Raw genomic sequence first — 13,859 nt, 5'->3', positions numbered from 1 at the left:
AAGGGAAGTTGAGATGGAAGCGCCCTTGGGAATGAGTGACCACTGTGTATTGAACTTTGAGTACCTGGTAGAGCTAGGAATTATCTCCCCCAAAAAAGAACTAGGAATCAAAAGGCTGGCATACCGAAAGGGGAATTATGAACAGATGAGAAGTTCCCTAAGTGAAATACCTTGGGACACAGACCTCAGAGATAAGTCTGTACAGGGTATGATGACTATGTTACCCAAAAGTGTCAGGAAACCATAAGCTAGTTCATCCCAGCCCAAAGGGAAAAATCCGAGAAGCAACAGAAGAATCCATGGTATAATAGGGCATGTATGGAAGCACAGAAACTGAACAAAAGGGCGTGGAGGAACTTCCGGAATAACAGAACACCAGAAAGCAGAGAGAGATACCAGAGAACCAGGAATGAGTACGTCAGGGTGAGAAGAGAAGCAGAGAAAAGTTTTGTAAATGATATAGCAAACAAAGCCAAGACCGAACCAAAGGTTCTCCACAGTCACATGAGAAGGAAAACAACAGTGAAAGAAAAGGTATTGGAACTTAGAACAGGCGAGGACAGGTATACAGAGAATGACAGAGAGGTGTGTGAAGAACTCAACAAGAGGTTCCAAGAGGTCTTCACAATAGAACAAGGTGAGGTCACTGTGCTAGGAGAAAGGGAGATAAACCAGGCGGCCTTGGAAGAGTTCGAAATTACGAGAGAGGAGGTCAAGAGACACCTGCTGGATCTGGATGTTAGAAAGGCTGTTGGTCCAGACGGGATCTCACCATGGATACTGAAAGAGTGTGCATAGGCACTTTGCTTGCCACTCTCCATAGTGTATAGTAAATCACTGGAGACGGGAGACCTACCAGAAATATGGAAGACAACGAATGTGGTCCCAATATACAAAAAGGGCGACAGGCAAGAGGCCCTGAACTACAGGCCAGTGTCCTTGACTTGCATACCATGCAAGGTGATGGAGAAGATCGTGAGAAAAAACCTGGTAACACATCTGGAGAGAAGGGACTTCGTGACAAATTGCCAACATGGGTTCAGGGAGGGTAAATCTTGCCTTACAGGCTTGATAGATTTCTATGATCAAGTGACAAAGATTAAGCAAGAAAGAGAGGGCTGGGCGGACTGCACTTTCTTGGATTGTCGGAAAGCCTTTGACACAGTACCGCATTAAAGGCTGGTACATAAGCTGGAGAGACAGGCTGGTGTAGCTGGTAAGGTGCTCCAGTGGATAAAGGAGTACCTAAGCAATAGGAAGCAGAGAGTTACGGTGAGGGGTGAGACCTCTGATTGGCGTGCAGTCACCAGTGGAGTCCCACAGGGATTTGTACTCGGTCCTATCTTGTTTCTGATATATGTAAATGATCTCCCGGAGGGTATCGATTCATTTCTCTTAATGTTTGCGGACGATGCTAAAATTATGAGAAGGATTAAAAAAGAAGAGGACTGTTTGAGGCTTCAAGAAGACCTAGACAAGCTGAAGGAATGGTCGAACAAATGGTTGTTAGAGTTTAACCCAACCAAATGTAATGTAATGAAGATAGGTGTAGGGAGCAGGAGGCCAGATACAAGGTATCATCTGGGAGAGGAAATTCTTCAGGAGTCAGAGAAAGAAAAAGACTTTGGGGTTGATATCACGCCAGACCTGTCTCCTGCAGCACATATCAAGAGGATAACATCAGCGGCATATGCCAGGCTGGCCAACATACGAACGGCATTCAGAAACTTGTGTAAAGAATCATTCAGAACTTTGTATACCACATATGTCAGGCCAATCCTGGAGTATGCAGCCCCAGCATGGAGTCCATATCTAGTCAAGGATAAGACTAAACTGGAAAAGGTTCAAAGGTTTGCCACCAGATTAGTACCCGAGCTGAGAGGTATGAGCTACGAGGAGAGACTACGGGAATTGAACCTCACTTCGCTGGAAGAAAGAAGAGTTAGGGGGGACATGATCACCACATTCAAGATTCTGAAGGGAATTGATAGGGTAGATAAAGACAGGCTATTTAACACAAGGGGCACACGAAGAAGGGGACACAGGTGGAAACTGAGTGCCCAAATGAGCCACAGAGATATTAGAAAGAACTTTTTTAGTGTCAGAGTGGTTGACAAATGGAATGCATTAGGAAGAGATGTGGTGGAGGCTGACTCCATGCACAGTTTCAAGTGTAGATATGATAGAGCCCAATAGGCTCAGGAATCTGTACACCTGTTGATTGACGGTTGAGAGGCAGGACCAAAGAGCCAGAGCTCAACCCCCACAATAACAACTAGGTGAGTACACCTGGGTGAGTACACTCACCTTAAAAGAAGAAAGTGAGCTTGAAGGCGATGTACACTAACATAGATGGGATTACTAATAAAACAAGTGAACTCGGAAAATGGGCACTAGAAGAAAACCCAGACATAATAGCACTCACAGAAACAAAGCTAACGAAAATCATAACAAACGCAGTGTTTCCACAGGGCTACTATGTAGTGAGGAAAGAGAGAGAAGGGAGAGGAGGAGGTGGTGTAGCTTTGCTAATAAGAGAAGGTTGGAGTTTCGAAGAAATGGTAATTCAGAACTGTGAAGGTTTCAGTGACTACATATCAGGCACCATAGCAACTGGAGGACAGAAAATTATAGTAGTAGTCATATATAACCCCCCACTGAATGACAGAAGACCTAGACAGGAATATGATAGAAACAACTTGGCCACCATCAATATAATAGAGAGAGCAGCTTCTGTGGCTAGCAGGAACAGATCCAGACTACTAATCATGGGAGACTTCAACAATGGGAAGATAGATTAGAGGAACAGAGACCCACATGGAGGCTCAGACACATGGAGAGCTAAGCTGCTGGATGTGGCAACAAGAAACTTTCTAAGTCAGCACGTCTAGGGACCGACAAGAATGAGAGGAGGGGATGAACCAGCCTTGCTTCATCTGATATTTACCCTAAATGAGTCGGATCTAAGGGAAGTTAAGTTGGAAGCCCCCTTGGGAATGAGTGATCATAGTGTATTGAGCTTTGAGTACCTGGTTGAGCTAGGAATTATCAGCCCCAAAAAAGAACTGGAAAACAAAGGGCTGGCGTACCGAAAGGGAAACTATGAGATGAATAAATTCCTATGGGATATACATTGGGACACAGAACTCGGAACCAAGTCCATACAAGACATGGACAACAGAAACAAGCAACACTTAGTGGGCCAGCCAGAGGTTTAGGCCCGCGCAGGAATATCCCTTCAAAAAAAAAAAAAAGCTATGAGGGTCTCTGCACATGTGTGATCGGGCGTCGGGGCAGGAGGGAGGTGTCTTTCAAGCACAGGACTTCGCGAGGTGTACACGTGCCTCTACAGATGACAGCTATTGCATCAAGATCACGTGGTCATACAGTTCTAGAAACTATTCAATTACGCGTCTACAAAGATAGTCACGTCCCACAATTACTCTTCCACAGCAGTGAACGTCAGGAACTGGCAGACGTGATACCGGCAGACTTTAGTGTTCCAACACGCCTACGTTAAGTATACATTGTAGTTTGATGCATCACTCTATACTATATTTATGTGGGTAGCCTGCCGTTAGGATGTACGCAGACCACAAATACAACGTTAGTTTCATTCAACTTTATTTTCCAATTTCAGCGAATATTGGAATAATTTTCTAGTCTAGTCAAATGTTACTCAAATTTCCCTGATTACAGCGTGTAGACGAGAACGAACCAACTATTTCTTCCTTCACCTACGATGTTCACCACTGGTGTTTCTTCCTTATTTGGATGTTGTGATCACGACTACGAGTAGTGAGACGGGTTTAGTGAAGTCGTCTCACAGCTAAGACACAAATCACGTTTCGTAGAATATTTGACTATTATCATTATTAATTTTAGTATGTGGTTTCCATGCATATAATGTTCAAGAGGAATAATATAAGTCAATAATTTACTACTCGGTACTCAATAAGTTTGCATTTATTATTTCTTAGGATTTAGTAATATTTCATAGAATTTATCAATTATTATTTCATAATCATTTAGAATCTACATTCGATTCAAGATTCTCTAACCTTTACTAACCTCATTAATGAACTGGTGACGAACCACACTGATTCCTAGATATATATGAATTTCCAGTAATACCTCCCAATGTTGATATTTGAGGCTTTTAACTCTCAATTAAATATTATTACAGTCCATTCATTCTCTTTATATGATTGTTAAATAATCTAACATACATAGTCACTGGTTCTACAGTGTCAGTCTTATAATCTCTATATTTGTTTTCCCTCTTTTCTCAAAAGTGGCTGGTCCTTCGAGTATATTAATTCTCTTAATTAAATATTCTTATATTTGAGTTAAAGTCCCAGATACCCAACAACCACTACCACACCACACCACCACTCACTGCCACTTCCACACTACATCACAACCTCCACTACCACTACCATACCACACCACGACAACAATATCACTACCACATTACACCACACCACACACCACCATTACCACACCAACCCACCACACTACCACACCAAACCACCACATATCGCCACCTCTCCATACCATCACACTATATTACCATGCAACCACACCACGCTGCCTCAGCACACCACCACACCCCACTACTATACCACAACACCATGCCACCACACCATATTTCCACACAACCACACCACTCCATATTAGCACACAACAGAATCATCATACGACACCACACTACCACACAACACTACTACGCCACGCCACCACTCCTCGCCACCACTCCACTACACTACCAACCACACTGCCACACCGCATCATGCCACCACACCATATTACCACACAACCACTACCACGCCATACTACTCAACTATACCACTATTCCTTCACCCTCACACAACCCCACAATTAGACCACAATTTCCACATCACCCAACGACACCACCATTTCCACATCACCCTACCATACCAACACACAAACCCTCCACACTACCACACAACCTCACCTCACTACCCCAATACACTTCCACCACTACCACATCATTGTACGATACTACCTCAACACACTTCCACCATCACCACAACTAGTACCCCAGTGCTATCACACTACAACTACCACACTGCACGACCCCACCACACCACATCACCATACCAACACTACCACACCACACCACAATTATCAACCACCAACACCAAATATTACTACCGCCAACTACGACCATCACCAACCACTGCCACCATAACCACAACAACCGACCACCACTGCCACCAACCACAACCATCACCATGGATTCTCCATTAAGTGAAAATATTGAATAAAACAATTTGAACGTTCCTTAATTATTCTCCGGTTTTATTTTTACTAAATGTAGAATTTTATTTTTATATTTCTACAATTTTATATGTACCATCAATCACGAAAACAACTTTTATGCATCATTTAAAGTTGCCACAAGTTCTCAAATTTGGTTTAGCCAACGTTGTGCAGAAACTTATGGCAATCTATTTACGACTCCACACAATAATGTAGCTAATACATGAAAACAAAAGTTGCCACTACTTTCAAGCACTTTCCAGGTACGTTGTGGCAACCTAAAATTGTTTGCTGAGACAACCCACCTACATTAACCAGGTCTAAACACACCTTGACCTACCAGGTCACAACCCACGTTGATCAACCAGGTCACAACCCAAAGTTGACCCCACCAGGTCACAACCTACCTTGATCAACCACGTCACAGCCCATCTTCACCCACCAGGTCACAACCCACCTTGAGGAGCCAGGTCGTAGCCCACCACAACAGTGATGACCCCGTGATTATAGAGAGGCAGCACAGCGTATGAGGAGACATCCTTGCTTAGCCTTCGCCAGTACCCTCCGTGTACGTACACCAGCACGGTGCTCTCTGAGGAGAGAGATTGTGTCAGTCACGCTCTCTAAGGGGAGGGGAAGCTGTCTATTACGCTCTCTAGGTGGGAGGGAGGATGTCAGTCACGCTCTCTAGGGGGAGGAAAGCTGTCTATCATAGTCTGTGGGGAGGGAAGCTGTCAAACAGTCTCTACAGGGAGGGAAGCTGTCAAACAGTCTCTACAGAGAGGGAAGCTGTCTGTAACGATCTCTGTGGGGATGTAAGATGTCAGTTACACTCTCTTGGGGGAGGGAAGCTGTGTGTCATGATCTCTGTGGGGAGGGAAGCTGTCTGTCACGATCTCTGCAGGGAGGGAAGCTGTCTGTCACGATCTCTGCAGGGAGGGAAGCTGTCTGTCAGGATCTCTGCAGGGAGGGAAGCTGTCTGTCAGGATCTCTGCGGGGAGGGAAACTGTTAGTTATGAACATGGTTGGAAACAGGTCTTGGGCAACTATACAAAGTATACTTCTCACATCCAGCAACAAGAAAGGGCCTCAGCTCTCTCAACTGTGAAGTGTCTCGCGCTCACTAGGGGTGATGGAGTGAGTCGTTCTTTTAAACCAATTCCTTGGTGTCCACAAGGCTCTGCCCAGAAGCTAGATATATACGTGGACAGCAGGTGTATACACTCTTGGCTAAATGTATATGCTCACCTAGTTGTGCTTGTGGAAATTGAGCTACGGCTCTTTGGTCCTGCCTCTCAACAGGAGTACAGGTTTCTGAGCCTATTGGGCTCTTATCATATCTACATTTGAAATTGTGTATGGAGTCTACCTCCACTACATTACAGCCTAATGCATTCCATTTGTTAACTACTCTGACAATGAAATAATTCTAAAGCCTCTGTGGCTCATTTCAGTACTAACTTTTCACCTGTATCCCTTTGTTCATGTTCTGCAAATCCAAAATAGTTTGTCTTTGTCCACCCTGCCAATTCATCTGAGAATTTTGTTAGTGGTCATTGTTAAGAACCTTACCTCCTGTGGAGGTTAGTCTTCGTAATAAATTGTTTATTATTACAAAGAGAGTTGATGGGGGGAAATAGAGAAGGTTTACCTGAAAGAACTCTGCAGCTGGCAACTGGGAAAGATCAGGCCTCAAGTGTCTGATATTAACCCGCCAGCTAAGTGGCACCTTTTGAACTAGAGATTGTGCAAGAAGAAGGTGTATTGGTATAGCAAAACTATGTGAAAAAAATGAACTCAATCAAAAACCTGCATCGGGAATACGGTAAATGGAATCAGTAAAGGGGTTTGATTGGAAACATTAAAGAGTACAGGGGCGATGACGCAACCGGGGGACAGACGCCATCTTGACCTGATGCGAGGAAGAACGATGACGACCAGTTCTTGCTTTTCCGAGGGATTTCTCCTGCTATACCTTAAGATAAGCCACTGGATTGTATTAACTGGGTTGCATGAAAGGGTAGAGTACACTGACAGTCTTCTGATCAGTTTCTGAGAGAGTTTAGATTTTCTAGGGAGTTATATATATGTGTGACACCGGCTGACAGACGTAGTGCTGGAGTGCACAGTTCCAATTTTGGACCAAAAGCCATAGGGAGACCAGAACCCTGTTTAGGTGAAAAAAAATCAAGTTTTCCTTCAGAATATCCTTGAGTTGGAAGGAGTGAATTTATGGCATATAATATTTTGTGTGTCTGTTTATAAATATAACTTTGTCATCTTATTTTGCTTTTTACCTATTCCTTGAGTTTCAATGCCCTCAAGTAAAAGCTTTATTTTCCTAGACATTAAAATACATGACATGAACGTGACAGTCGTCATATCTTCCTAGCTTTGGCTTCCAGGAACGTGAGGTTTAGCTTACGTTACCTTTCCATATAACTCATTTCTCTCAGTTCTGGGACTAGTTTGGTGGCATACCTCTTAATCTTCTCTAACTTTGTCTTGTGTTTAACAAATTATTGAGTCCAGGCTAGAGTTTCATACACCAGGAGTGGTCTGACATGTGCTCTATTTAGCACAAGTGCTAAGAAGAGCAGTGGAGTGTAGTAGTAGTAGGCATCCATCAGTCTCAGGAGACTATGGAGTTGCGCTCAGGTTGTCGGTCTGGAGTGGCCTCACCAGGGCGCAAAGCCAGGGTAGGTTGATTCGGGGAAGAAGCTGTTACCCAGGCAGCAGGTCCCCCCTCTCCACGGCGCTGAAAGTCTCCAATGGAAAGGCATACGCCAATACGTTTGGTTCCAGCGCCGTCGCAGGAACTGTGAGTTCCGGGGTTGACCTCGAAGGTGGTGAAGAAGGGCACAGGGACCTCCAACCCCGGAGACCACCGTGGTCGGGGCCGGAGAAGAACCACCCCATCAAGGGTATGAACGACCCCAGCCTCATGAAGGAGAGCCTGGGCCGCACGACCCTCGGGAGGTGGACATCCTGGTCCCGCACGTGAGCTTGTAAAAGCACCTTCATCACCTTCAGTGATTAAGTGCTTAATTGCACACTAGTTTCTTTATCAGCTACCTCACCCTGTCAGGGTAAATGAGACAAATGTATGTGAATGCATGTATGTGTGTATATATGTATGTGTATGTGTGTGTGTGTATGTATATGTATGGGTATAAAGCATATATGGAAGCTGATCAGAATTACATTTCACCTTTGTGAATGTACATTAATGACACTATGTAAAAGACACATCTAATACTTTATGTAGGGCGTACGTAAATCTGTGTATCTTTGTATTTACGTATGTAGGTTAGCTTAGCATTTTAAAAGCACCGAATCACCTTCTGTGGTTGAGTGTTCAATAAACCCTTGAACTGTATGTTTAACACTTCTCTAACCCTGTCCATGGAGGACAGAAGAAAATGTATATATGCTGGTTAGCATTGTAAATGTGTGGCCACGTTTGTGGTAGAAAATAATAAAAAAAAAAAAAAAAAAAAAAAAAAAAAAAAAAAAAAAAAAAAAAAAAAAAAAAAAAAAACCTACGGATTCCAGACAAGGATCGCCACAGCCCCTTTTCACCCGAGGCCGGCCTCCTTCACGACCAGTGCTGGGGCTGTGGGCGTCCCCACCCTCCCTGCAGTTGCCGCTTGGCTGGTGTTGACGTCGTACGCTTGTGGTGGGAGGCCTTCTTCCCCTTGTTGTGAGAGTGACCTCCGTGGGCCTGGAGTTTACAGGCCGTGTTGGTTATCTTGTAGTTGAGCTTGTCATGTGTGACATGCTCCGTGTCCCGGTAGATGACATCTATGGAGTTGAGCTGGTAACTGCTCACCGGGTTATTGTCAAATTAGTGGGGGAGGAGGTGTACCGTGAGTTCCTCCGCCGTTACGAGTGGCGTTCCTTGTCGCTGCCGGATGGTGCTGGCTCTGTGACCATTACAGAACGTAGTGGTGCCCTAACATACGTAAGTGTGCCTGGGGCGCCCTTGGAGTTTCCCGAGGAACTACTCCGGCATTACTTCCAGCAGTTTGGCGCTGTTGTCAGTGTGCAGGTGAACACGCTGTCCTCGGGGAGGTATAAGGGTATGCATACAAACATTCATACCCTTGGGATGCGCCTGAGGTCTGACATTCCTTCTTCAGTCCGGCTTCTGGGGTACTACGTCCGGGTGTACTATGCCAGGCAGCCCCAAACCTGCTTTCGGTGTGGCCTGTTGGGGCATCAGGCTGTCAGGTGCTCTGGGGCTGCAGTCGCTCCTGTGAACCTGTTCTGGGAGGAGGATTTTCCGCCGTTCCCTGTTGGGGTGGATTCCTTAGGTGAGGATGTGGACGTCCCGTTGGCTGCTGCAGCTCCCCCAGCATCGCCCGGCGGTCCTCCGGATGATGCGGCCCCTCCTCCGGGTGTTACGGTGCCGTTGGCTGATTTTTCTGCTCCTGTCACTGTCCCAGCTGCTCCCGTGGGTCTTCCGGATGGTCTCTGTGAGTTGTCGACGTCTTCATCTTCCTCGTCTCCTACTGCTGCAGGAGACTGGCCCTGCGTCCTCGCCAGGTGTCCCGGCTGTGCTGGGGGGGGGGGGGGGGGGGCTGTGGAGCGTCTTGATGAGTGTGGCCCGATCCCCCTGTGGTTGAAGCTGCTACTGTTCTGCGACGGGCATCGGTTCGCATGGCTTGTGAAGCCCGTGGTTCTGGGTCCGCCTCCGGCTCTGAGGATGTGCGGCCGGAGCCCAAGCATTCCTGCTGTTCTTCTACTGCTTGGGCTGATGTGGAGGATTTCGATGCCGGTGGATCTTCAGGCGATGATGTGGTAGTTCTACGTCGATGGTGGTTGCTGACGTCCGGGTGCTTCACGCTCTACGTCGATGGTGGTTGCTGACGTCCATGTGCCTGCTGATGACAATGTTTGTGCATATCATTTACCTCATGTTCGTTCTTCTGCTGAAGGTTCTCCGCAGTGGGGGGTGGTCGATCCTACGGACGTGGGTGGTGAGGATGCTGGTGCAGGCCGAGGCCTCGTGCTGGTGCTGAAGAAGGATGCCCGGCTTGGGGGGTCCCTGCAGGTAAAACGTCTGGTGGTTGACGTGGGGTCCTGTGAGGCAGCCGAGGAGGACTCCCAGTGTGCTGCCCATTGCCTGGCCCCGTGGGAAGAAGCCCCTCCCTCTCGTCTTGGCCTCCGGCGTGGTGTATGATGATAAGAACCCCTTGCTGTTTGACATTGTTTACCGTGTGCATCCTGTTCCATGGAGCCCTTCTTCCATCTGGGTTCCGTGGGCTCGGTGTTTTGTTGTGGGTGTGCCGGAGTTGATGCCCGATCCTCGTACGGTTCATAGTAAACCTGTTCCGGATAACATCATGTTGCTTTCGGAGGCGTATTGTGTTCGATTCCCGGCGGCGGAGTGGCCGGAGAGGTCTGAGCATTTTGAGTAGTCTGTGTGATTGCTGTATGTTTGGTGTGTGAATGGGACCTGTGGTTCGTTATGCTATGTGTTGTAATTATTGTGCGCCCTTCAGGCCGGTGCTATGTTTTGTTCTCATGACCTTGTTTTATTGTATTTATTGTATTTCTTAGCATGCTTTGCATGTAAATATAATAATAATAAAAAAAGCTCAGATTGGATACGCTGAGGTCATACCTGTAATTGGTATTGTATCTCTTTTACAATTTTATATTGCTAATTTTATTGTTGTGGTGAGAGGGAGGGAACTATCAGGGGAATGTGCCAAGCCCTGATATATAGCACTTGGAAGGGGGTCAGGATAAGAATTAGGGATGTGATTGGGAGGGAAGGAATGAGAGTGGGCAATTGCTAGTTACGCGAATGGCAGCCGGTCGCTGACATACCTCCCCCCCCCCCCTGCCTGTGTATCTGAAGGTGTGTACGTGTGTGTGTGTTCTCGTCAGAGCAGTCAACCTGCATGTGGTTGTTGGCTTTTGTTTCTGTTGTATATGTATATATAATATTATTATTTTATGTAGTTGAACATCTGTGTATGTTCCCGAGATGTATAATTTACTTAAGTGTATTTTGATTTCTTCTCATTATCCCGAGAGTTTCAAACATTATATCCTTAAGGAATGGTATTATTTAGTTGACCTGTGGAGATGGCGAGAGAGCAATCTTTACTGGTCTGTGGGTTTTTGGAGGGGTCACATATTATAGTGTGTGTTCTGTCTGAGTAATAGTACATTAGAGATATTTGAATATATCTAGTGTCTTCTTACGAGTAAGGTAAGAAGGGGATTGTTGTGTTGATCAGAGTTAATAAGTGTTATTCCTAAATTCTCAAATTGTAACTCCTGTGGTAAAGGCTCTTCAGTGTTGCCCCAACTGTCGGTGTCCGGACAGAGGGGCACGGCCTCTCCGGCCATTTGTTTGGAGTCAGTGGGTTATCTTGAGGTTATCTTGATATGATTACGAGGCTTAGCGTACCCGAATCCTAGCTCAGTCCTCCTTTTTGTGGAGGCATACATGCTATGTATACATAGCATATACATACTACAATTATATGGCATACATACCCCCAGGAACCAGCCCGTAGCAGCTGTCTAGCTCCCAGGTACCTATTTACTGCTCGGTATCAGGGGCATCAATGGTGAAAGAAATTTTGCCCATTTGTTTCCGCCTCCAGCGGGGATCGAACTCGAAACCCCAAGGACTACGAATCCCAAGCACTGTCCACTCAGCTGTCAGGCTCCTTTGCTCCATGGGGAACCCCTCCCCCCTGTCCGCCATTCAGAGACGATCGGACTGAAATTCTCTGGCTGGGCATCAGTACCTGGCAGTGGAGGTGGTAGTTCTGGATATGTTCCACGTTATCGTAGTGCATGTATGTGGAGTGCAGCTTCTCACACACCATCGGGCGCTTGTTAAGTTCAGCTCTCCGCCTGTTTACAAAGATTTAGTGGCCCGTTATGATGGTCGTTCGTTCTCCCTCCCTGATGACAGTAGTAATGTCACTGTTTCCGATCGCAACTGCTCCCTCACATATGTGGCGCTGCATGGAGTCCCTTTTGAGTTCTCGGAAGGGTTGCTACGATGTTACTTTGCTAAATATTGGGTCGTGGTGTCCCTACTGATGAACGTTATCTCTTTCAGCAGGAGAAGGGGGGGGGGGGGAGTTCTCATACGGGACCTGGACCGTCGCTCTACGTCTCAAGTCTCCTGTTCTGTTGATTGTCATGTTGATGGGTTACATCATGCACTGTCTTCTACACTTTACAGCCCTAGACACATATTCGGTGTGGCCTTGAGAGGCACCAGGCTGCGGACTGCAGTGGTGTGGTGGAGGCTCCCGTGAATTTGTTTAGGGAAGAGGACTTTTCCCCTATTGGTGGCTCCCGACCTTGTCGCCTTGTGAAGCTGTGGTGGGGGAGGCTTCCCTGCCATCTGCTGCCCCTGTGGTGTTGCCAGGTTCTTCAGCCTGCAGTAAGCGAGGGGTGCGGTTGGTAGTGCGGGTGTTGGGGTGGAGGTGCATGGGGGCCTGCCCTCGCAGCCGGCTTCCTCGTCTCCACTGACTTCCTTGCCTTTACCGGCTCTGCCAGCCCTGTCTTCAGTTTCGGTGTCACCTGCGAAGTAGTTGGCTTGTGCTGCCAGTCGTCGAAGTTGTTGTGCTTTGGGATTGCGCTTTGCAGGGCGTGGTGACGACCGGCTGGGGGCTCTCCTAGGATGCCTCCTGTGGGTGGCAACTGTTCTGATGATCATCAGCCTGTGTCTAAACAGTTCTAGGACGATTAGGAGTGTGTCGCCCCCTCGTGAGTGGGTTGCCAGTGCATGACATTAAGAAGTATGAGATCTCTTCCTCTGTGGAATGCAATGTTGGTGTGCAGGAGGCTGGTGTGGTACCGGCGGGTGGTGTGGACCCTGGCGTGGGACCTACAACAGTGGTGGCGGAGATTCATGTGCCTCTGCTGGTGCCGGTGCTGGTGTCTCTGCCTTGACCTCTGGGTTCCCCCTTAGGGGGGGGGGGTGGTCCCTCCTCCTGTGGCGAATGATGCGGAAGATGGTGCGGCCCGGGGCCTTGTGATGGTCCTTAAGAATGATGTCTGCCGTAGGGGTTCTGTGCCGGTGCCCGGACCCTGTGGATGTTACTCAAAGTGTGTCCCCTGTTGTATTTCCCCTTGTGGTGCCACATCCCATGGTGCAGCCCACTCTGTTGCCTGTCCTCCATGTTGCTGTCCCTGCCCCCCGTGTTTCTGCCAACCCGTTCTTGCACTTGCTTTCAGGTCAATATTGGCTTATTTAATAAGTGAATATGTGACATACTAATTGATTGTGCATATTTTAGTTTACCTTGAAAAGCTTCATAGAAAACACCGACCTCACCTAACCTTCTTAGTATGTTAAGATAAGCATCTTATTGCTTCTTATTTACAATTATTACTTAACCTATCAACGGTATAGGTTAAGTAATAATTGTAATTAATTAGCAATAAGATGCTTATCTTAACTATACTAAGAAGGTTAGGTGAGGTCGATGTTTTCTATGAAGCTTTTCAAGGTAAACTAAAATATTCACAATCAATTAGTATGTCACATATGCACTTATTAAATAAGCCAATATTGACTATAAGCAAGT

At 46.6% G+C, this 13,859-nt stretch overlaps 1 protein-coding gene across 1 annotated transcript in view; it reads right to left on the bottom strand.

Moving 5' to 3' along the window:
- LOC123750849 (kynurenine formamidase-like) overlaps nt 1-13,859 on the bottom strand; it is a 59,655-nt gene that overhangs the window by 30,214 nt on the left and 15,582 nt on the right. Inside the window, exon 3 of the mRNA XM_069325041.1 lies at nt 5,744-5,878. Within this exon, the coding sequence (XP_069181142.1) occupies nt 5,744-5,878 (135 nt within the window). The remainder of the gene's footprint in view (nt 1-5,743; nt 5,879-13,859) is intronic.

This window comes from Procambarus clarkii, chromosome 15 (assembly GCF_040958095.1).
Source record: "Procambarus clarkii isolate CNS0578487 chromosome 15, FALCON_Pclarkii_2.0, whole genome shotgun sequence".
NCBI classification, from domain to species: Eukaryota; Metazoa; Arthropoda; class Malacostraca; order Decapoda; family Cambaridae; genus Procambarus; species Procambarus clarkii.
This window is presented reverse-complemented; position numbering and strand designations above follow the sequence as displayed.